General features: G+C 53.8%; 7 protein-coding genes across 7 annotated transcripts; 1 reads left to right on the top strand and 6 right to left on the bottom strand.

The window, feature by feature from the left end:
* Positions 1-2,620: 2,620 nt before the first annotated feature.
* On the top strand, positions 2,621-4,584 carry CGCS363_v008555 (putative GPI-anchored cupredoxin; the record flags this gene model as incomplete). The annotated part of the gene is made up of 3 exons (XM_036640404.1): positions 2,621-2,747; positions 2,850-3,381; positions 3,432-4,584. The coding sequence occupies 3 exons, from the start codon at positions 2,621-2,623 to the stop codon at positions 4,582-4,584; spliced, it is 1,812 nt and encodes a 603-aa protein (XP_036495211.1).
* Positions 4,585-4,781: 197 nt separating this feature from the next.
* Positions 4,782-7,734, bottom strand: vpr-17 (Minor extracellular protease vpr; the record flags this gene model as incomplete). Its single annotated transcript, XM_036640403.1, has 4 exons — positions 4,782-5,409; positions 5,468-6,217; positions 6,271-6,738; positions 6,794-7,734. 4 exons carry the CDS (start codon positions 7,732-7,734, stop codon positions 4,782-4,784), a joined length of 2,787 nt encoding a protein of 928 aa, XP_036493974.1.
* A 1,965-nt stretch (positions 7,735-9,699) lies between these two features.
* CGCS363_v008553 (uncharacterized protein) lies at positions 9,700-10,497 on the bottom strand (the record flags this gene model as incomplete). Its single annotated transcript, XM_036640402.1, has 1 exon — positions 9,700-10,497. One exon carries the CDS (start codon positions 10,495-10,497, stop codon positions 9,700-9,702), a length of 798 nt encoding a protein of 265 aa, XP_036495224.1.
* A 547-nt stretch (positions 10,498-11,044) lies between these two features.
* CGCS363_v008552 (putative oxidoreductase) lies at positions 11,045-12,400 on the bottom strand (the record flags this gene model as incomplete). Its single annotated transcript, XM_036640401.1, has 5 exons — positions 11,045-11,386; positions 11,436-11,668; positions 11,728-11,884; positions 11,938-12,044; positions 12,100-12,400. 5 exons carry the CDS (start codon positions 12,398-12,400, stop codon positions 11,045-11,047), a joined length of 1,140 nt encoding a protein of 379 aa, XP_036495222.1.
* Positions 12,401-13,084: 684 nt separating this feature from the next.
* CGCS363_v008551 (Secondary metabolism regulator LAE1) lies at positions 13,085-14,440 on the bottom strand (the record flags this gene model as incomplete). Its single annotated transcript, XM_036640400.1, has 8 exons — positions 13,085-13,124; positions 13,190-13,609; positions 13,670-13,807; positions 13,860-13,897; positions 13,954-13,991; positions 14,047-14,176; positions 14,235-14,257; positions 14,326-14,440. 8 exons carry the CDS (start codon positions 14,438-14,440, stop codon positions 13,085-13,087), a joined length of 942 nt encoding a protein of 313 aa, XP_036495099.1.
* A 1,525-nt stretch (positions 14,441-15,965) lies between these two features.
* Positions 15,966-16,783, bottom strand: CGCS363_v008550 (putative acetyltransferase; the record flags this gene model as incomplete). Its single annotated transcript, XM_036640399.1, has 3 exons — positions 15,966-16,335; positions 16,386-16,622; positions 16,683-16,783. The coding sequence occupies 3 exons, from the start codon at positions 16,781-16,783 to the stop codon at positions 15,966-15,968; spliced, it is 708 nt and encodes a 235-aa protein (XP_036494379.1).
* A 690-nt stretch (positions 16,784-17,473) lies between these two features.
* On the bottom strand, positions 17,474-19,159 carry EXO5 (Exonuclease V; the record flags this gene model as incomplete). The annotated part of the gene is made up of 2 exons (XM_036640398.1): positions 17,474-18,738; positions 18,799-19,159. 2 exons carry the CDS (start codon positions 19,157-19,159, stop codon positions 17,474-17,476), a joined length of 1,626 nt encoding a protein of 541 aa, XP_036494303.1.
* Between the last annotated feature and the right edge of the window lie 534 nt (positions 19,160-19,693).

Raw genomic sequence — 19,693 nt, 5'->3', positions numbered from 1 at the left:
TCAAAGCATCCCACCGGCCCGGCCCCGCGGGATCGCGGGGGTACATGCAAGCAAGAAGGATCACTGGTTTGGTCAGAGAAAAGGTATGCCTGCAATGAATAGTTACATCTTATTACATCGGTATTGCGACGTGAACAATGCTGACGAGCGAGATGCACAGGACTTATACGATAGAGGTTTCTACAACCACGAGCGATTAGGTACCTCTCTACCACGAACGATACAGCACAGAGTCCTTCTAAAAACCTTTCCCGAATCTATCGATGGCGCGTGTGATATCCTGAGTCGAACCCTCACAAAGCGCGGCCCGTATACGACTCGTACGCTTGGTTCATATCCTTGCTCCCCTTGTGGTCCAAGGGCACCATAGCGATGCTTGTAGATTCCTGCTCTTGCTTAGGATCCAACTCAGGACTGTATCGACGTCCGATAAGGGCCGTGTCGTCATCAAACTCTCCATCTCCAGCTCTCGTGTTCGCGAACTGTCCTCCGCCGCCTCCGATGTGGACATACTTGTGCTGGCCCCAAGTCTGAACCCTCTTCAGCAGGGTCAGTGGTCTTGGGACACCACCTTGGACGTTGCCGCTTTTGATATCCCGTCCACCGGTAATCATTCCGCTGGTGGGGCCCTTCGGTGCTCGGGGGTTATGTGTCTTGATGCCCATCAAGACCGATGCCAGGAGAGAGAATGCGAGGGCGATCCAGGTCGGCACAAACAGCAACCCAAGCGCAGAGGAGATGCCGATATCGTTGAAGTCTTCATTGATGGCGTCGTCGACCTTCTTGAAGATGACTGTCGCTGCGATTGATGCCGCGAGAAGACAGATTGTGGCCATCGCAGACAGGACGGCACCCGCGAAGCCAGCCCTGCCGCAACGACCACTGATGACCGAGACGATTGGAGCCAAGATGGTCAGAACGAACGCGAAGATGTACGTGACTCCAAAGAAGGAGGACGTCTTGGCATAGCTATTCAGAGCGTCGTTGAGGTCACCGGAGAAGCTCCCCGCGATCGAGGTCGCGTTAAGCTTGAGGTCGCTGCGTGGGTCAAACCAATATCCGACCAGACGCGTGGTACAGACCGTCACATCATTGATGTGCCCGCAAGATCCGAGGGGTGTTATGTAGTAGACGTCGAAGATCCGAAGGGTTGCTGGGGTTGCATCTTGTCCGACAAGGTCGGCGCCGGAGACCCTCGAGAGATCTTGGAGGTACTGCGATCCGCCAAGCTTCGCTGGAATTTTCAAGTTCGTAGCATCAACCTATTGAGTCGGTTAGAGCCATAGAGATCCCGAGAAACAAGCATAGGGTATCACGAACCCGAAGAAATGAGAGTTTATCGCCAACTCTAGGCCGCGAACCTGATGCAATGATAACCACGATCAACATACCCACAATCATCGATGCCAAGATCGGCAGAAAGGTGAAGGCAGGCACCCTGCGAGTTGGTGCATTGTGTGCCATACCTGCGATACAGAGGCCAACAACACGGAATGAGTTGAATAATCGAGTTGATTTCACGACGTATGGAATGTAGCGGGTTCAGTAAGCAGAGAACGCGGACGGTCCAGCTACAAGTACGTGAAGGTCTCCAGCCCTGCCGAGGATGAAGCAGGCAACCCGCAGGCAGGCACCAGTCCCTGGAATAACTTTTGATGGCCTCGGATCCAAGGAACCGTGAAGCGCGATGCCAAGGTGGAATCTTTGAAGTGGCGCATTCGCGGGAGATGAGCGGCGGCTGATCGCGTCCGAACCAGCTCGCTGGGCGCCCGTTGGAACAGTGGCATTGGCTTAGGTCTTACGTGAGCTCTCGTCTGGTGTCCTGTCTCAGTCTGTGCGGCCATGTTCTTGTCGTTTTTTCACACTTCTTCAGGCTTAATTCACTTAATTGGTATTCGTCAATCGTCTGAATCTGTTGGATCAATAACCTAAAATGGAATTCAGCCCAGCCCATCTTCGGATGATGATCAGGCCGGATGAAGGATCGCAACATCACCGCTTGGCAGGCAGACTGCTCTCGAAGTCATCTATGAGCGTGGTCGAAGGATGCACGTCAATTCCAGGAAGCTCATCATTCCGCAGCAAGGGTTCGCTCTGTCACATTTCGGACGGCGGAATAGACGTTATCCGCGTGGCACAGCATCCGACGAACGTTGGTACAAGAGGCTAGGTGACGACCGGGCACTGGGCTTAGGGCTCATGGTCCAATTGAATTCGCCCTCCAAACAGATCTCAGATGTACGAAGGACCAAGAGACTAATCTGTAGCCGCTGCATCGTCAGAATGCTATTCTAAAATTCCATCCTCTCCCGAGACGCTTAGACGCTTGGTCAGCTCAGCCCTAGCGCGACCCCTTTTTGTCTTTGACTGGTGCGGGGAGCGTGGCGTAGACTTGGCGTTGACTTTAGTCCCTGAAAGCTGTTGGTACTGTCTCCTTGGTGTCTCGATCAGTTCTGATCCGGCCCAAAATGGCTTGGGAATTTCCAAGCCGGCTCAAGGAGAGAGCTTGGCTTCAAAAGAGTGTGAAATATCACAGCTATCCCTGCGTGGCATGACGGACAACTCTTCCTGAGTCGACACCCATCACGAACACTCGAGACTCTTATGTTTGTCTGCAAACATGAAGTCCATTTTCTCGTCACTGACCGTGGCCGCTGCACTTCTCGGCGTGCAGGCCGCGCACTTCGATGTCAATGTCGGAAAGAACAACCAGCTCAAGTTCGAGCCAGAGACGATCATCGCGAACCGTGGCGATACAATCACGTACCACTTCTTCTCCAAGGCAAGACTGCTTCATTGAACCCGAAAATGAGTGCGATTCTCGCTAATATTTCCTCAGAATCATTCAGTCACTCAGTCTTCATTCGATAGCCCCTGCAGTCCGCTGGCCAACGGTGGCTTCTTCTCAGCCTTTGTACCTTCAACTTCCGATTCCGAGTGTGCGAAAACAATTTTCACAATAACAGTGAACGACACGAAGCCTATCTGGATATTCTGTGGCCAGGGAAACCACTGCCAGCAGGGGATGCTGCATAGCATCAACCCACCATCGTCAGGAAACACCTTCGATGCGTTCCGTGACAAGGCGAAGGGTGCCGGTCCGAGCAGCTCTCCTTCCGATGGTCTTCCTGTCGGCGGTAAACGTATCTCGCGGGTGGACGTGGGTCTCAACGGAGCTCTAACTTTCAGTCCTAACGACGTCAAAGAGCCGCCGAGGACGTACGTCGAGTTCAGCTTCAACCCACGAAATCACTCAGTCACACAATCATCTTTCGATAAGCCATGCGAGCCATCTGCCAACGGCTTCAGCAGTGGTCTCATTCCCACAGCTCTTAGTCCGTCCGGGGTGACCTTCAGTATCTTAGTCAACGATACCAAGCCGTAAGTCCCAAGCCTTTGATGGAAGATACTTGTCGCTGATGAGAACACAGCATTTGGTTCTACTGTGCGCAAACAACTGGAACTCACTGCCAAAATGGTATGGTCGGAGCCATCAACGCTCCAGATCAGGGCAACACCCTCCAAGCCTTCACAGACCTCGCCTCCAAAGCACCCCCAAGCACTCTGCCTCCCGTGGCCCCTCTCGGCGGCGTCCTCCGCGCGAACAGAACGATCCTGCCGATGGTAAATTCCGCCGTCGTCAACGTCTCCGCCCTTACAGCGGATATGATCGCCTACATCCCCAAGCCGGGTGATAACGACCAGTACATGATGGGCAAAGCCGGCGGCGGCGCAATCACGAACTGGAATTTCGGCACTAACATCAGCGACGCGGCCGCCGAGCATCTGCAGCTGATCCAGTTTCTCGACAATATCCTTCTTAAGGTTCTATTCGAAGGTTACGAGAGTCTGCAGTCCGGTGGCAAGTGGGCCAATGTCTACCCTGAGACCATTGTCGAGACGATCGGGACAATGGCGGCGCAGGCGTGGGTGCATCGCGGCACGGCGACGGATTCGCTGCAGCACTTTTCCAAGACGGTGTTGAAGGAGTGCGCGTACGCCATTCCCGACCTTGACATCGATGCGTTCCTAAGCACGACGCTTACGATTTTGTTATTGGAGATTGGGCTGATTATTGACGCGACGGCGCTGCTAGCGCCGTCGGACCCGTGGCTCATCCCGGCCCTCGCGACGTCTTTGGGTGCCAAGTCGCGCATGACGGCCGTTATCAACCTGATGCAGAACCATATTGCCGCGGCTGCGCCTCGCGAGGTGTCTATCCCAGCCGAGTTGGTGTACTCGTATGCCATGCACCACTACGTGTCCTCGTGCCCGGACAAGTTGGCCTGGGACAAGCCATTTGCGAAGTTGGATATCAAGGGTCAGGGATTAGACCAGGCCCAGAGATTGGTGGGCGTTGATGTGCAGTGGGAGGGCAAGCATGATGGAGACTTGTTCCTCGCCTGGCTTGGTGCGTGGGGAGAGGTCAAGTTTTCGTCCATTGCTGATGGCAAGTCGTCCGTGCCTGAAGGTTTGTATGGTCATGTTTGGGCTGTTGTCACGTCGAAGAAAGATATCAAAGCCTCGGAAATTGCGGGTGCAGCGATAGCTGGGCCTGAGATGATCTGGGTTACACAGCCTTAAGCAAGGTTGTCCTGGCGTGGTTTGACATGGCATCGGGGTATATACAGAAAGAAAAGAAGCCATCGAGCAAAGTGACGCAACTGGGGGCAGATGACCATTGGTGGAAGAGATCAGATGCCATACATATACACTATCATTACGTATTTCACATTACTGCTCCCCGAAGGCGTTGTATGCGTGCCTAACTAAGCGATATTTCACGCAGCAGCTGTTGCGTTTCCGGCCGCCTGGTACTTGACGATGAAAGGCACCGTCGTGAAGACATCCCAGTCTTCCTTCTTCTCCCGATCTCCGTAGATTCTAAGCGCGCTAACCTGCATCTTATAAACACCAGGTTCGAGAACAGTGCCGTCGGCAAGCAGGCCGTTGAAGTACGCCCGTTGGTCAACGCGGGTAACATACGGAAGAGGCCAGCCAGCCAAGCTTCCGAGGTTCTCCTCCTTGCCGTTGACAACTGACAGAACGTCCACGGCGAGTGAGGCGGTGCCCACGGTAGGTTGGATGTAAAGGTTGGGAGTGGCAGACTGGTCACCGCGGTCGGTACGGGGAGGGTTGGCGGGGTCTGGGCGGGCTATGGTGTAGGTGCGGTTCGCGGGGACGACGCCGTTGTACTCGGCGAGGTACGCTTGCGAGGCGGTCAGGACTGGGGTGCTGTACATGCTGCCGACAACGCCGAGATACGGCACGTTCAGGGAGGGGGCGTCGGTGGTGCTCGTGAGAATAATGTATCCGCTGTATACGGGAAGGAGGGTTGCGTTGAGGTTGGAAGGTGGCGTGCAGGTGACAGTCAAGTCAACCGAGCCACCAGCGGGAACAGTGAGCTTTCTGTGAAGAGCGTTAGTCAAAGGGACACAGAGATCGTGAGGTTGGCGACGTGACTTACTCAGAGCTGAACTGGAGGTCCGCCCACTCTTCGACGATGGGGTTGGGGAAGGCGGCCGCCCGCAGGCGGTCAAGGCTGGAAATGAAGGTGTACATGGTCACAGCCTTGCGGTGGCTGACGTCGAAGACAAGGTCTGCGGACCCAGTGTTCTTGATGCTGACAGTGGCATTGCCGACGAAGTTGTCTGTGTCGTTAAACGAGATGGAATTGACGCTGAGCTCGGCGGCGGAGCGGGCAGCATCAAATGCCTGGACAATACCGGCGCCCTGCTGCGGGACAGGGGCGACGATATCAGAGTGCGCTGCCGTACCGTCATACCAGTCGAGTTGCTTCGCGGTAGATGAGAGAAACGAGGCGAGGCGCTTGGGATCTTTGGTACCGTGAGCCTCGGCGAGCAGGGCATAGATGGCAGCAGTCATTGGACAAGACATGCTCGTTCCCGTCATTACACGGTAAGAGCCCAAAGCGACAGGGTAAGTAGACAGGATGTTGGCGCCAGGGGCAGCGAACTGAGGGCTCCCGTCCAGTTCCCAGGTGGGTCCCCAGCTGGAGAAGGTGCCCATGTAGCTGCCGCTGCTGTTGTTTTCGAGGTTCTCGAGGCGAGTCTTGGTGTTGTTGGCATTCGGGATGGAGACAGTGACAGCTCGGCCTTGGTCGAGGAGGGACAGCCACTGCGTAGACTGATAAGGCGGGACAGACGCGACGCCTAGAATGCCGTCGGAGTAGACGTACTGCTCATCGCGCATGGTTCTGGCACATATGTTAGTTGATCCATCATGACCATCACAGATGCTGACACTCACGTGTTGTCGTTGGTGTAGTAGAGGATGTAATGTCCGCCCTTCGCTGCAACATTGTTGCCTTGGTCGTTAGGGTAGCAGCCGGTCGCTCGGGAATCGGGGAACTGCAACAGGGCAATCTTGCTGCTCAAATCTGGCGTGTCTTCCGGCAAAGCACTGCAGGCGTCGCCAGTCCAAAGCTGAAGGGACAGATCACCAGTCAACTCGGGAACACCAGGCAGGTAGCCGAACTCGGTCTTGCTGCTTCCAGTAGAGTTCGAGTCAACACTGAAAGTGCCGGCGTTGAGAAGAGTGGGAAACAATGCGTTCGTAACGGCACCGATGCCGGCAACACCCCGACCTGTTGCCGGGGTAGAGGCGTAGAACATACCGGTGCCACCGTCGTTGCCTTCGGAGATGACAACTGGAACGCCGGCATCAACGATACGAGAAGCAACAAGGCCCCAAGCATCCTCAGCCCAACCAGAAGGACTATCAAAGTCGTCAACATAACTTCGCTGAGGAGAAGTTAGCGGGTATGACTTACTCTCCATCAGAGCAGGAAATAATATCAGCTCCCTCCTCGAAAGCCCGACTAAACGCAGAAATCAAGATCTCGTTGGTTCCCGTCGCAGCGCATCCCCATGCACGATAAGCAGCCAGCTTCGCTCCGGGAGCGGCACCAGTGAAGCCGTACCCATTGCCTTCGAGCTGAGCGGCAATGATTCCAGCAACGTGGGTTCCGTGGCCTACGCAGTCGTCCATGGGGTCAGCATCGGGCTGCGCAGGTCGAACGCCAGGAAGAAAATCGTCGCCGGTAAAGTCCCATCCGGCTTCGACGAGGCAGCCAGGGCCGAAACAGCCTCCGAGGGCGGGGTGCGTCCAGTCGACACCGCTATCGATGATTCCCACACGAATGCCCTTACCAGTGATGCCCTGTTCGCGCAACTTGTCGACCTGGGTCATGATGTGAGGGGAGAAGGTGTCCTTGGTCGAGTTGCCGGGAGCGCCGCCCTGACGCTTGACGCGGGCGTTCGCAGTTGCGGAGCCTTGGTTAGGGGCACCGTTATCCTCGGGCAGGTCGAGCTTGATGGTCTTCACGGGCCAAACGTTCTTGATGCGAGAAGAACCCGCCATCTGGCGACGGAAGAGCGCGCTATCATGGTGCGCGGCGTTTGACTCCTTGACTTGGAAAGAAACGCCCTTGAAGAAGCGGTAGCTCATCTCCATACGCGTGTCGGCATCGATGCCATCGGCCTTTAGCGATTCAAGGAAGCTTGAAGGGGTGTCGTTGTCGTCGGCGAACTCGACAATGTACGCGCCCTGAAGCAGCTCGATGCGGCTCTTCGTCGTCTGGGTGTCGTCGGATTCCCCTCTCGGAAGATTAGCCAGCGCCGGGGCATCCGCGTAAATGCGCGGGTGGAGCGGCTTGGGCGTCGCGGCGTTGGCGGCCAGGATGGCCGAGATGATCGCGTGCGAGACCCTCATCTTGACTTGATCACTCGCTCACAGGATGTAGGCTAGCGGGTGAGGAAACGGAGAAGAATCGATCGGGCGCCATCGCGGGTGCAGCCGTTGATATACACGGGTGGCCCGCACCTCGTCATGGGGGTTGTTTATCGGTTGATGGAGCAGATGACACGAGTTGGAGATGAAGAACGGCAAATACGAGCTTCGTTCGTGATCTAGCGCGCAGATCCCCGGCTTTGCAAGGGGCGGCCCCACTGTTGAAGGTGTGCCCCTCGCGTGAGCCGAGATCCCCGACCTTGGACTCTGGAGAATGATTCCACGGAGACATGGTTTATTGTAGAAGGGACCCAAAGAAAGACTAAGCGTGTATCCATCCAAGTCATGGCTCGACGAATAATTCTATTGTTGAAGGTCTTCAGAGCCTACTGCCTTCGATCTTTCGCTCGCAAACAATGACTCTGTTCAATATTCTTCGGTGGGTCCTCTCAGCAAGTTGACAATGCGCAACTCTCTTGGCGCTACTCCGTATTCCGAAGGTATCCATTTAAATACAGTAAGGTAGTATTCGCCAAAGTTACCGAGCCGTCACCTTACTTGCTTGGGCAGGAGCTGCATCTCCCCACGAGGCAGCTGCCATGAAGTGTCCGTAGGATCACACAAGATCACGTAGGAGCAAACCACGGCCGGGTTGCCTCTTCGTTCTCAAGTCTCCGTGCTGCCCTTCGAATGAACATGTTTCCCGGCAAAACTAGCGAGATGATGTTCTTTGGGATGAATTCCAGTGCAAACCATTCAGACTCTTGGCTCAAGGCATCGGGAACCCCCAGATGTCTTCGGATGTCCCGTGTTGAGAACAGAGTGACGCTATCCGACTCCCAGGACGGGAGTGAAACGTTGGTGTCCGTAAATTTCAGATCCCAGTGTAGTTTCTGAAGGCGTCCGGGTCGGATCTCGGCGGCCTGAACCCCTAGGTAGCCTTTTTGAATCATGAACTGAGCCCGCTTGGAAGCGTCTCCTGGAGCAGCAATCAGCGATTACTGATCCAGCTGCCGGGGAGGTGGTGCTTGAGAGCATCTTGCAGTCACTTACTTTCATTATCAAAGACAGAAATAAACGGCGTCGATTCCAACGATCGATCGTTCCAGTTCAAGTGCTGCAGGAACTTGCTTGGGTGGAGGAAAAATTCAGGGCGCGTTAGATAGCCCCGTCTCGTCTCAAAGCCGTTCTCTGGATCATATCGCGTAAAAGAATATTCCCATTGTACTCTGTAGAAGATGCGATCTGTGGTCATCGTGCTTGAGAGGTTGATGCTTAGGTTACGTAGATACCTATGGAGCGCATCATAGGTAATCGCAGATTAGTAAATGTCGGATTAGGGCACGGGATGAACCTTAAATAGCGGGTCTTTAATAACGTATGGTTCAGGCTGGTCTGAATATAAAGATTACCTGATTATCGTGTGCTAGAGCGACTATTTTTTCTATGGGCTATTATGTAATTCGCTTTAGCATCATCACCACGGTCGTGCTCCTTCGTTATCGTCGGTATTGTCATCATTTTTACTACTTATTCCCTCTTTTACAGCGCAGTCCACTTGAGATTCAGCTGGGCGGGCATAAGAAGGTACGACGGTCGATAAATGAAAAGCCATCTTCAGCGGACTGAAGACGTAATGCTAACGTCAAATATAGACCAACTTCCACATGGTTATTGAATTGTCTATATGTTCCTTCCAGTATACACACGTCATGCATGTATTGGTCAATCACAGGTTATCTGTTGGGGTGAACGCTTCTTCTGTCCGTTTCTGCGTCTACTTCCTTTTGGGCGATGCCACTGTGAACTTCAAGACTACTCGGCATAACATGATGAAGCTTGATAAAACTACTGAAAACCATTCAAACTCTAGATTTCATCTTGACTTGACTTCACTATTTGACAAGTACCAAGTACATTCCACTTGCATCCCGCATGAAAGCTATCTCAACCCCTCCAGTCTCTCGCATCATTCAACAGGGCTCCGACCTCATGAGTCCGGTCATTCGCACGCTCAATCACATCGTACTCATGCATGGCTTTCCTCCAGTCTTGAATCTCGTCCACGAGACGGTTAGGATTCTCTCTTGCTGTTATGGCGATGTCGTCGAAGAATTCTACCAACCTCTTCCGTCTCTGCCGCTGTGCTTGCGCCGCTAGTTCACGCTCTGCGTGCTGGCTCTCAAGCTCAGACCTGAGCCTCAGAATCAAGTTATCGGCTCGTTGCAACCCCGCATTCTGATGCGCGAGACAGGTCCGAAAGGCCTCCCCTGCAGACATTTTCTGGCCCTCAAAGTCAGCATCCGCAAAGCACTTATCCATCTGCCGAGTCTGGAGCACTTCGCTTGAAGTTTCAAACCGTGAAGAGTTGTAACTCGATGAGATGTACGAGCGTTCTGGAGACTCGCCCGAAGAGTTTGACGTCACATTCGACGGCAGCCCGGGGGTTGGCGGGCAAAGTGGCGAGCGCATGTCTCGAACTACCTCCTGCATTAAGGAAGATGGACGGTGTACCTTTTTCGGCCCAGCGCGTGTCTGAATCTTCTGGGATCTGTCTGTGATATCTGCACTCCAGGTATTGACATCACGGCGCAAACGCTCTTTGGCCCTCGCAGAAATAGGCTCTCTGGGAATCGGGCTGGGGTCATATACGGTTGGAGTTTTGTTTGTGTCCGCCTCAGGGAATGCCCTCTTGGCCTTTTCGGTGGCGTTGAGCCGGGGCTCAACACTTTCATTTGTACTCATTGTCGGTTTGATTGCGAAGATTGATCACTAGCGTAAGAAGTTATGACGATGGTTCCTCGACAGCTGCGGTGCGACGTTCACACTTATGTATCAAATCTAGAAAAGCAGCGCAGGGAAGTGTTGGGAACAAATACATTGTGAGATCATACACACAAAAAAGCAATCACAGCGTCTTCAACGGAATGGTCCATCCTCAAAACTGCTCCTTTCATTGTTCTAGCTCGAATTGCGCGACCATGGCCAGGTTTACTCCTTACCTTGCAGTCTGAAAGGACTCGGTCAAAGGTACAGGGGAATTGGCCCCGGCTTCAAGCCTGTTCCTCAGCAATCAGCATGTCTTCTGCAATACCTTGGATTGATATGATAAAGAGCCTGTGTCAAATTTCTCTGGTTACTCTCGTTCTCGTCACTAATAGTGACATGCGCTACTTTCTTTCGAGATACATAAGCTGAATAAGATCAAGACCATTAAATAACAGCCTTACAGGTCTCCAACGAGGTCGCCGCTCAGAGACCCCGTCATCTTGTCTCATTTTGCACATGCCTTTTACTTCCACGCAATAGTTGCTCCCGTGTTGTGCGACTCTCTCGCCAGCTCAATAATCCTGATTGCGTCTCGTGACTGAGTGGCCTTCACCTCGAGCTCAGCTTTACCATTGATCGCGTCGGCCAGATTCTCATAGATACCCAGCCAGCGCCCAGTGATGCTGGGATATCTGCCAGTATACTTCTTCGTCGCTTCATCGTACTTCTGAACCGTTCCATCAAACTCTTTGTATGTCGTAAGAATACCACGCAGCTCAGCTGGCTCCTCGCCGAAACCGGGCTCGAGTGGCTTGCGGCCCTCGGCAATTTGCTCTTCTTGAGGGCAGGTACTTCTTTGTTGGAACTATGACGTGTCAGCGGACGATGTTTTGTACGAATGGCGGGCAACCAACCTTGAGCCACGATCCCTTTGTTCCCCTCACGAGATGTTTGAGTTGCTGGGCCATGGGCGTGGTTACGGAGGTCTTGACGGTCACCAGAAGGTCCTTCTGCGCTCCGTCGTACTGCAAGACGATCGTGAACGAGTCTTCCACCTCGCTTTCGATGCCGCGCTGGGCCCGGAAGAAGCCAGTCACGGACTTCGGGCGTCCGAAGAGAGTCACTGCTTGGTCGATGCTGTGTGTTCCTGCATTTCGACACGATTAGAACAGTGTTCTTGAAACCTATGCTCGTTCTGTAACTTACCCAAACCGAACGCCATACCATCACCCGGAGTGTACTCTTTCTTGGTCATTGAGCTGAGCCAAGGAGGCGACTCGAAGTCGTAGTGGATCTCAGCTTCCTTGATCTCTCCAAGTGCATCCTCTTTGATGAGCTTGCGCAAGGTTTGGAAGTCGCCATCCTGCAGTTTCGATGAGCCAACACCATATCATGGGATAACTCAATAATACTTACCCATCTACGGTTCTGGAAGCAAGTCAAAATGAGGCCCTTCTCCTTAGCGATTTGAATAACACGGTCTGCTTCTTCAGATGACCTTGCGAAAGGCTTGTCGGCGATGGCTTCAAAAACGTCAATCTCCGACCACATAATCAGCTGCATCGGATAGTGACTTACCATGTTTTCCCGCCAACAGCGCCTTCTCTGCGAACGACGCATGTGTATCAGTGTGGGTGGCGACCACGACGAGTTGAATGTCCGAGTCGGCGAATAACTCCTCCGCAGTCCGGTAGTGTCTAATGTTGGGAAAGTCGACCTTGCAGTGGGAGCCCGCAGGCGCGGATGACAAATCGCTCGGAGCTTCCGCTCTCTGCAAGATTGCAATCACCTCGTAATCCTTGTTGGCAGTGATGAATGGCAGGTGGAAGCTCTTGGCGGCGAAGCCGTAGCCGACGACACCGACTTTGATAGTGGACATAATGTTTTCCGTGTCGATTTCCCGTGTATGCTTTCGAGTGACTGAATGAATGTTTTGAAATTTCGAAAGTCTTTCCTGTCAATGAGAAGCCGGCCACCTTCATTTATATCACATCTTCTAAGATGCGGGGTGTTGGTGCGGCGGCGGCTCGACGGTGCGGGATGACGGGGTGGAGGGGCGGAGAGGACCCACTCCAATGCCGATACTCCGCGGAGGACTTGCACTTCGTTTTCGTAAAGGTTGTGATAGTACCGACTTCAACGATTATACTTTGGTTCAACATCTAAGTCTGCTCATTAGAACATAACTGATAAAGAACATTTCTCAAACAGCCGAAACGCTCCTGTTGATTTTACACGAATCATACATTGGTTTTCTGTTCTTCTCGTTTGAGATACATCGTCAAATCTCCTTCGCACGCATGGTACCAAAATCTAGGCAAAAAAACCTCCACCCACACACGACCAATCATTCATGACATGGTTTTAGCCGCATCGCCTCAAGCCCCGCTGATTCCCCAACTGCTAGACTTTCCCGATCGAGACATGACTAACGACGAATGACGTTATTGAAGCTATCCCTCACATTTACTCCAGATATTTACCGAAGACCAATGCAAGTTGGATGGGTTCCACCATGGATCCAGGGTGGCATTGCCCTGCCAGTCTAAATCGTGGGATCTCTCTAGTGAACATACCCAGGTTTTTGTCCGTATACGACAAAGCTGAACACAAACAATCAGCAGAAAGCCCAATTTTCACGGAGCGGTACAAGAGGGGTAGCACTTACATGTCGAACAACAAATGCATATCCCCCTGTTTCAGCTCCTTCCTAACAGCCGCTAATTCAACCTCAACCTCAACCCGCGACCTTCCTAAGATATCGCAAAACAGCTTGAGAGTGAACGCTTCCAGCCCTTCCAACGTGATCGCCAAATTCATGATTCCAAGATCTTTGTAGTATGGGTCCCTTGGCCACGGACCTATAGGACACTTGAACCCGCGGGCGTAGACGCCATTGAAACCTACCTCCTTCACCATCCCTTCAATTTTAGCCGCTGGGGAAGGGTCCCGACCCATGCTTCTGCAGGCGTTGGCGAATGCCTGGTTCCACTTCCAAGTAGCATGTTCGGTAGTGTATGTGCTGTCATCTGAGTAGAATTCGGTGTCCATCTCTTGGAACTCAGCGAAGCCCCCTGGATTTAAGTGGCTCATTTTTCCCGGTCAGTATTCCAAGCTCCTTGGGCGTGGCCAGTGATACCTGACATACTCGTAGATGTTCTTGACTAGCCTGGGCCAGTCGGCGATGGACGCAGCCATGTACCGACACATGATGAAATCGTATTTTCTGTTCGTGACCCAATCGCTCTCCACGTCATCCACCTCAAACTTCACGTTGGGGGGAACCCTGTATCCTTGCACATCAGTCTTCGGACAGCGTTTATAACGTGTGGACTTACCATTCTGGTTGAATCGGACTCAAGTCGTTCCCAGTAACCTGCAGTTCTTTTTAAAACTCTAGATCTACAGCGCAAGACCTGGTGTCCATCTAACCTCTGCGTTCTGGAAAATATCACCCATCTCCACTGCCCCTGGGGTTGATCAGCCTTCGCCCGAGTGTCGCAGTAAGGGTGCTCAACTGCATACAGATTCCCGTCCCTGTTCCAATGTCGAGCATCTTGTGGATTCTCTCCTTTTGCAGCGGTGCAAGATAAAGTCTGTTGCCAATGGTTTTGACAATCATGGCATGAGCTAGATCTAGTCGATCCATTTCATACTGGGTTGAATGTCGTCAGTGCATCCAAATTTCGCTTTGAAAATTGAACAAATCGTACATCATCATTTGGAAACGCGTATGCTGCGAATTGTCAGCGCTTAGACCTGCGTTGCGTCTTCCAACGGCGAGAACCACAAAAGCCGACTTACTCCCGGGGCGGAACGCATGATACCGACGGCCATATTCGACAGGATAGTCGACGACACTTGAAGTCAGCGACGCGCTGTAATTTGACCTGCTCTCGAGTAAGCATTCCTGATCCATGGGTCGTTGGAGGCTGATGGACTTGCAGTCTCTCATCAATTGATGCGGTATCATCCTCTCCCTGAGGCAACATTAGTACTGGACCAGAGTCAAAATTGAAGCGCAAGAGAAACGTACATAAGGCCGAGCCTCAGCCTCAAGTTGATCCATCTCGCCAGTCGACGCAGTCTCGGGCTGCAACCTGCCAAGTAGGACGGTAGAAAGAAGGACTCGCGCATCAGCGATAAGACGTCGGGGAAGTGGTGTTTCGCTCTCTGCGGGGTCGCAGAAGGTACGCGGCCGCCGTGCAGAGTTCACGAGTTGAGTTCGTCTGGTGTTTCCAACCGCCCGTTTCCTTCAGAAAGATAATCCCCGTGTTGTTCAGCCAAAGAAATGACAAATTCTAAAGCGGCATCTCACACTGCTAGCAGTAGTACACTGACTCGGATCTCATGCGTTTGTGGAGTGGGAACAATGAACGGTCGCAACGCCGGCACATGGACCGGTTCTTTCTTTATCTGGGTTTCCTGTCGGTAAGGATCGAAAACACTCCTATTTTCTTCTCGACCTGAACGACAGTTTGTGATGGAACAAAGAACATCGAATATTCTTCGTGAAATTGCAAGGATTATGTGTGTGTTTCGAGGGAACAATTGGTTCTACCTTCCTGTTCATTTGCACCGCGAAGAACCAAATCAATCGATGCAGAGCAAAGCCTTTAAACAATTAACTAAAGTACTGGGGCCGAGCCGTATTAATAGCCGCTCTTTTCTGCGAGTAGAACCTCCTGACTATCAACATAAAAAACTTCCAACGGCTCCTCCGAGACATCTTTCCAAACCGCCCAAGAACCTATTGCAACTCAAACGGACCATCCCAAAAGCAGCCATAATGGCCTCCCACAAGCCAACTTACGCCCAGGCCCTCGCCCACGCAAAGGTCCTCCACGACGACTTCCGAACCGAACTCGCCGCCTTCCGCCAGAATCTCAGCTCGCACTGGGACAGCTGTAAGGACACCCTCGAAACCTTTGAAGAAGGCGCGCTAACACGCGAGAACCTCGCTACACACGTCCACGCCATCGACGCGCTGCACATCCGCCTCTTCAACCGATATCTAGCACTGCGCGAGGGCCTGCATGATCTCATTGGCCCCCTTTACGTGGGTGCGGTGCATCCAAAGAAGGGCGAGAAGGACATGTTGTCGGGGACGTATTGGGCCTTTGAGCGAGTGCCACCCTTTGATGCGAAAGACGGGGATGACGTGATTGGGGGTCGGGAAGCAGACCGTGTAGAGGTGCAGAAAGGGCGGTACACAGATGAGCCCGGGACAGGCCAGGGCAACGGTGAACAACCTTGGGTCTTTGAAGAGCATGACCCCGGAGCTTCAGGCAAGGCTGGCCCTGAGGAATGGTGGGAGGATTCGGAGAAGAAAGAGGCGGATCTTATCGATCTGAGCTAGAATAATCATGTCTTTGGGTGGCTTTTGCGCAGTTAGCTAGCCATACGCTTTTAACCCCCAACCTCAACCTTGAACAGACCACCCGCTAACCCTCAATTAAATTCCCCTTCAGCTCCCTATACTTGTTCTCCGGATCCGCCATCTCCTCCTCCACCGTCTGCAATTTCTTAATCACATTCGCGGGGCTGCCCACCGCCACACTGTACGCAGGCAAGCTCTTCGTGACCACGGCGCCGCTGCCCACCGTCGTGCCGCGCCCGATCGTCACGCCCGGCATGATGGTCACGCCCCCGGCGATCCAGCAGTCGTCCTCGATGGTGACGGGCAGGCCGTACTCGACGAACTTGATGCGCGAGAGCACCGAGGTGTCGTGGCCGGCGGTGTAGATGCTCACGTTGGGGCCGAACTGGACGCGGTCGCCGATTGTGACGAGGGAGACGTCTAGGATGGTCATGCTGTGGATGTGTCAGATTTCTCACTGCATCAGTGGAAGATGGTAACGTACTTGAAATTAGCAAAGCAGTTCTTGCCAAAAATCACGTTACATCCGTAGTCCACAATAAAGGGTGCCTCGACAAATGTGCCCGCGCCGAGCTTGCCAACCATCTTGGCCAACGTCTCTGTCTTGAGCCGGGCTACCTCTTCGGCAGTGTGCTTGCGGTGGTCGATCTCGTTGAAGTCACGCGCGAGGCAGCGGCCTTGGTGGCGACCGTCGACTAGGATTGGGTCGACGGGGTTGTACCTTTTCTTTTCAGTCAGCAATGGAGGAGTAGGTGTCTGGGAATCCAGCAAGAGCGCTCACATCATCCCAGAAACCATCTTCTCGTACTCCTCGCACCAGGGCGTGTTCTGGAGGGTGCGGGCTACCGCGATGATTTCGGGGTCTTTTTGGGACTTGGCCATTTTTGGTTCGCTGTGTCGTTGGGTTGGTGTCTTGAATTCGCCGGTGGGAAGGTGATTGAGACGGTGCAAAGAAGTGACGACGGTGAGATGAAGCTGTAGAAGAGAAACAAATGAGACTGCTGTTATGGGCGATTATAAGAAAGACAACGATGAAGTATATCGTGTCCTGAAGTCAAAGAGTCGTTGGTGTTGTGTGTAAGTGGCGGCCGATGCGGAGACTCCGCCGGCTGGCTACACCACACATATGCGTGGAAGGCAGGAACACCCTGGTGTGGGGTCCTGGCATTTCTCCCGATAATTATCACGGCGAATCCTGAGTGGTCGGTATGGGTAAATATCGGGCTACACAGCGTGGGTTGCGGAGCACAATGTCCACGCGGTGGAGGCTGAGACCGTGGTCCCGGGACGGCGAAGCGGCCCGAGAAACACTAGATCCAGTCTTCCAGGCCCCGTATCTTCCGGAATACATATCCCGCCTGGGTCTCCATGCCGGTTACCGGGTCACGGGTGAAACCACGCCTGTGCATAGCCCTACTAATATTGGAAAAGTTTGTCATGTCTAGTGACCAATGAGGCCGTAACTCGTATGCTCATATCCATCTAGGAGAAGTATGTATAGATTCATTGTACCCAGCGCCTCGCAAAGCCCCCAAATGCCCATTAGTGTCTAGCAAATCCGCCTGACGCGTCTCATCCGCTAGCAGCAGTTTTCCTGCGACTCGCCAGCCGCTGTCTGGAAGCTTGCAGCCTCTCCTCATCCATGGCTGACCGCCACGTGCAGTCGTCCGCAAACTCGCACATGCGGCACTTGTACGCCTCCTCGATCTGCACGCCCCGCGGCTCTCGGTCTGCGCGCCACCACTCCAGCGTACTGCCCAGGTAGAGGTTCAGCGCGCGGTCGTCCATCGGGAACACCTGGCTGTCGATGAGGGAGCCATCGCCGCGGTATCTGTACTCTACGGCGAGAAGTCTACCAACGGAGTCTGCACCGTGGGCAAAAGTCTCCTTCAACTCGGACCTGAGAAGAGGGAGGAGTTCGCGGAGCGTTCTGTACTTAATAAAATCTGGCGTCTGACTTGTGGCTCCGTCCGCGTCCGTACCGCCATTTGCCGCACCAGATGATGGCGGAACGTAGTCACCATCCGGGGATGAGTTGACGTCGAAGAACAGCTCGTCGTGCAGGCTGCCAATCTGCGCAATAAACGAGTCCGAGAACGGCACATCCGGATCTAGGTTATACCGCCTGAAGATTCTCAGGTAATCCAACTTGTCCGCCGCCATCTCTGACAGGAACCGTTGGTAGAGAAAGAGCTGCACCTTTGCGGGGCGCAGCAGCGCGGGGCTGTTAGGCGCCTTCATGGACCCCCGCGTCTTGACGTCCGTCAAGTAAATCTGCGGGATCTTCTCCTTGCCTGCACTCTTCGAAGGGAAGTAGTCCGTGATGCTCGCCTGGCTCTGGCCTTCCGACTCCTGGCTCAGCTGCTCCTCAAACTCCGGGTCCGGGTTCTCGAAGCTCAGGCCGTCGATGACGCCGTTGACGAGATTGCCGTCCGCGAAGCCCCATACCTCGAGCTCGCGGGTCATGCCCGTTTCACGGAGCGTTCGCAGGCCCTGGATGAGGTTCCACATGCGCAGCCCGAAGCCGTCCTCCTTGCTCGCGATCTCGACGCGCACGGTGGTGTGCACCTCGTCCTCGAGGTCCTGGTGCACCTTGGTCCCCTGCTTCATCGCCGCCGTGCGCGTCTTGCGGCCGAAGGGCAGGCGGGTGAGGGTGTAGAAGTATTGCAGCTCGCACCACGCCCCGGCTGTCAGGTCGGTGACGGTGAATGGCTTTCGCGGGTAGGATCGAAATCGTACTAGGGGCGATCGGGTATCATCGTCGGGCTCTGGACGGGGTGCAGTCTTCGGTTTTGAGGGCGAGCGCGAGGATTCGGTTTTGGATAGAGCTTTGCTCACTAGACGCTTTACAGTCAGTCAGTTTCTAAACAATGGTCCTTTCCATGTGGCGAACTCACGATCCGGGTAGTTGACGACGCCGTTGCCATTCGACGGCGGGGTACCAGCCCGGTGCTTCCTGCCGTCGGTGCCAAACGCAGCTCTACGGCGACTGCGAGGAGACCGTAGTGGCGCCTTGGCCGTAGCAGACTGCTCGTAAGAGAGGGCATTTGAAGGAGCATCGTTCAGACGGAACTCCTCCTCGGCGACGGTGTCGATGCCCAGGTCTTCTGCGAGGGCGGCAGCTGCAGCAGCGGGTTGTGGTGGTGCTGAGGCGGGGTTGGGAGCTTCGGTGATGAGCTGGCTTAGCAGAGATTCGTCCTCGAGCGTGAAATCGTAGCCATATTCGTCGTCAGAGTCGAGCGAGAGCGATGCTGCCATTGTCGTGCGACTTTGGAGTCATGTCGGTGTTTGGTGAGGTGATGCGAAGTCCTTCTTCCGATGAAGGCGTCACGACTCAGCGGGGAGATCGCCGCTAAAAACACGACAAACGCGTTGGAGGAAGTGGCGATGGGAGGTGACGGCGTGGATGTGCTTTTAGTGCTTGCAGATGCTGTAAGCGGAACTTCGCCGTCTGTGATTGGGCCCTTGGGCTCGCTGGTGCCTGGGAGTTCCTGCACTGGGAACAGGCAGCGCTGCCATTGAACTAGCACCACTAAACCCACAAGACGAATTTGAGACGTCCACATAGCATCTCAACGTAAGGTGTATAAAAATTGTCCTTATTGCTGCCTGAATGATCGTATTATGCTTGCCTCGTATTCCCTTCATTTAATGTAGACAGTCCACTCTCATGGCCACCAAATGTGGCGCCAGCGAAACATGGTCATCCAATGTGTTCCACAACTCGAGCATCATGATAACCTCAATCGGCGAAGCTGGCTCGTACTACTTGGTCTGTTTTCCCGAGTCTCA

The sequence above is a fragment of the Colletotrichum siamense genome (genome assembly GCF_013390195.1).
Source record: "Colletotrichum siamense strain Cg363 chromosome Unknown KSG_Cg363_contig05, whole genome shotgun sequence".
NCBI lineage: Eukaryota > Fungi > Ascomycota > Sordariomycetes > Glomerellales > Glomerellaceae > Colletotrichum > Colletotrichum siamense.
Note: the sequence above shows the minus strand (reverse complement) of the source record. Positions and strands in the feature narration are given on the sequence as shown.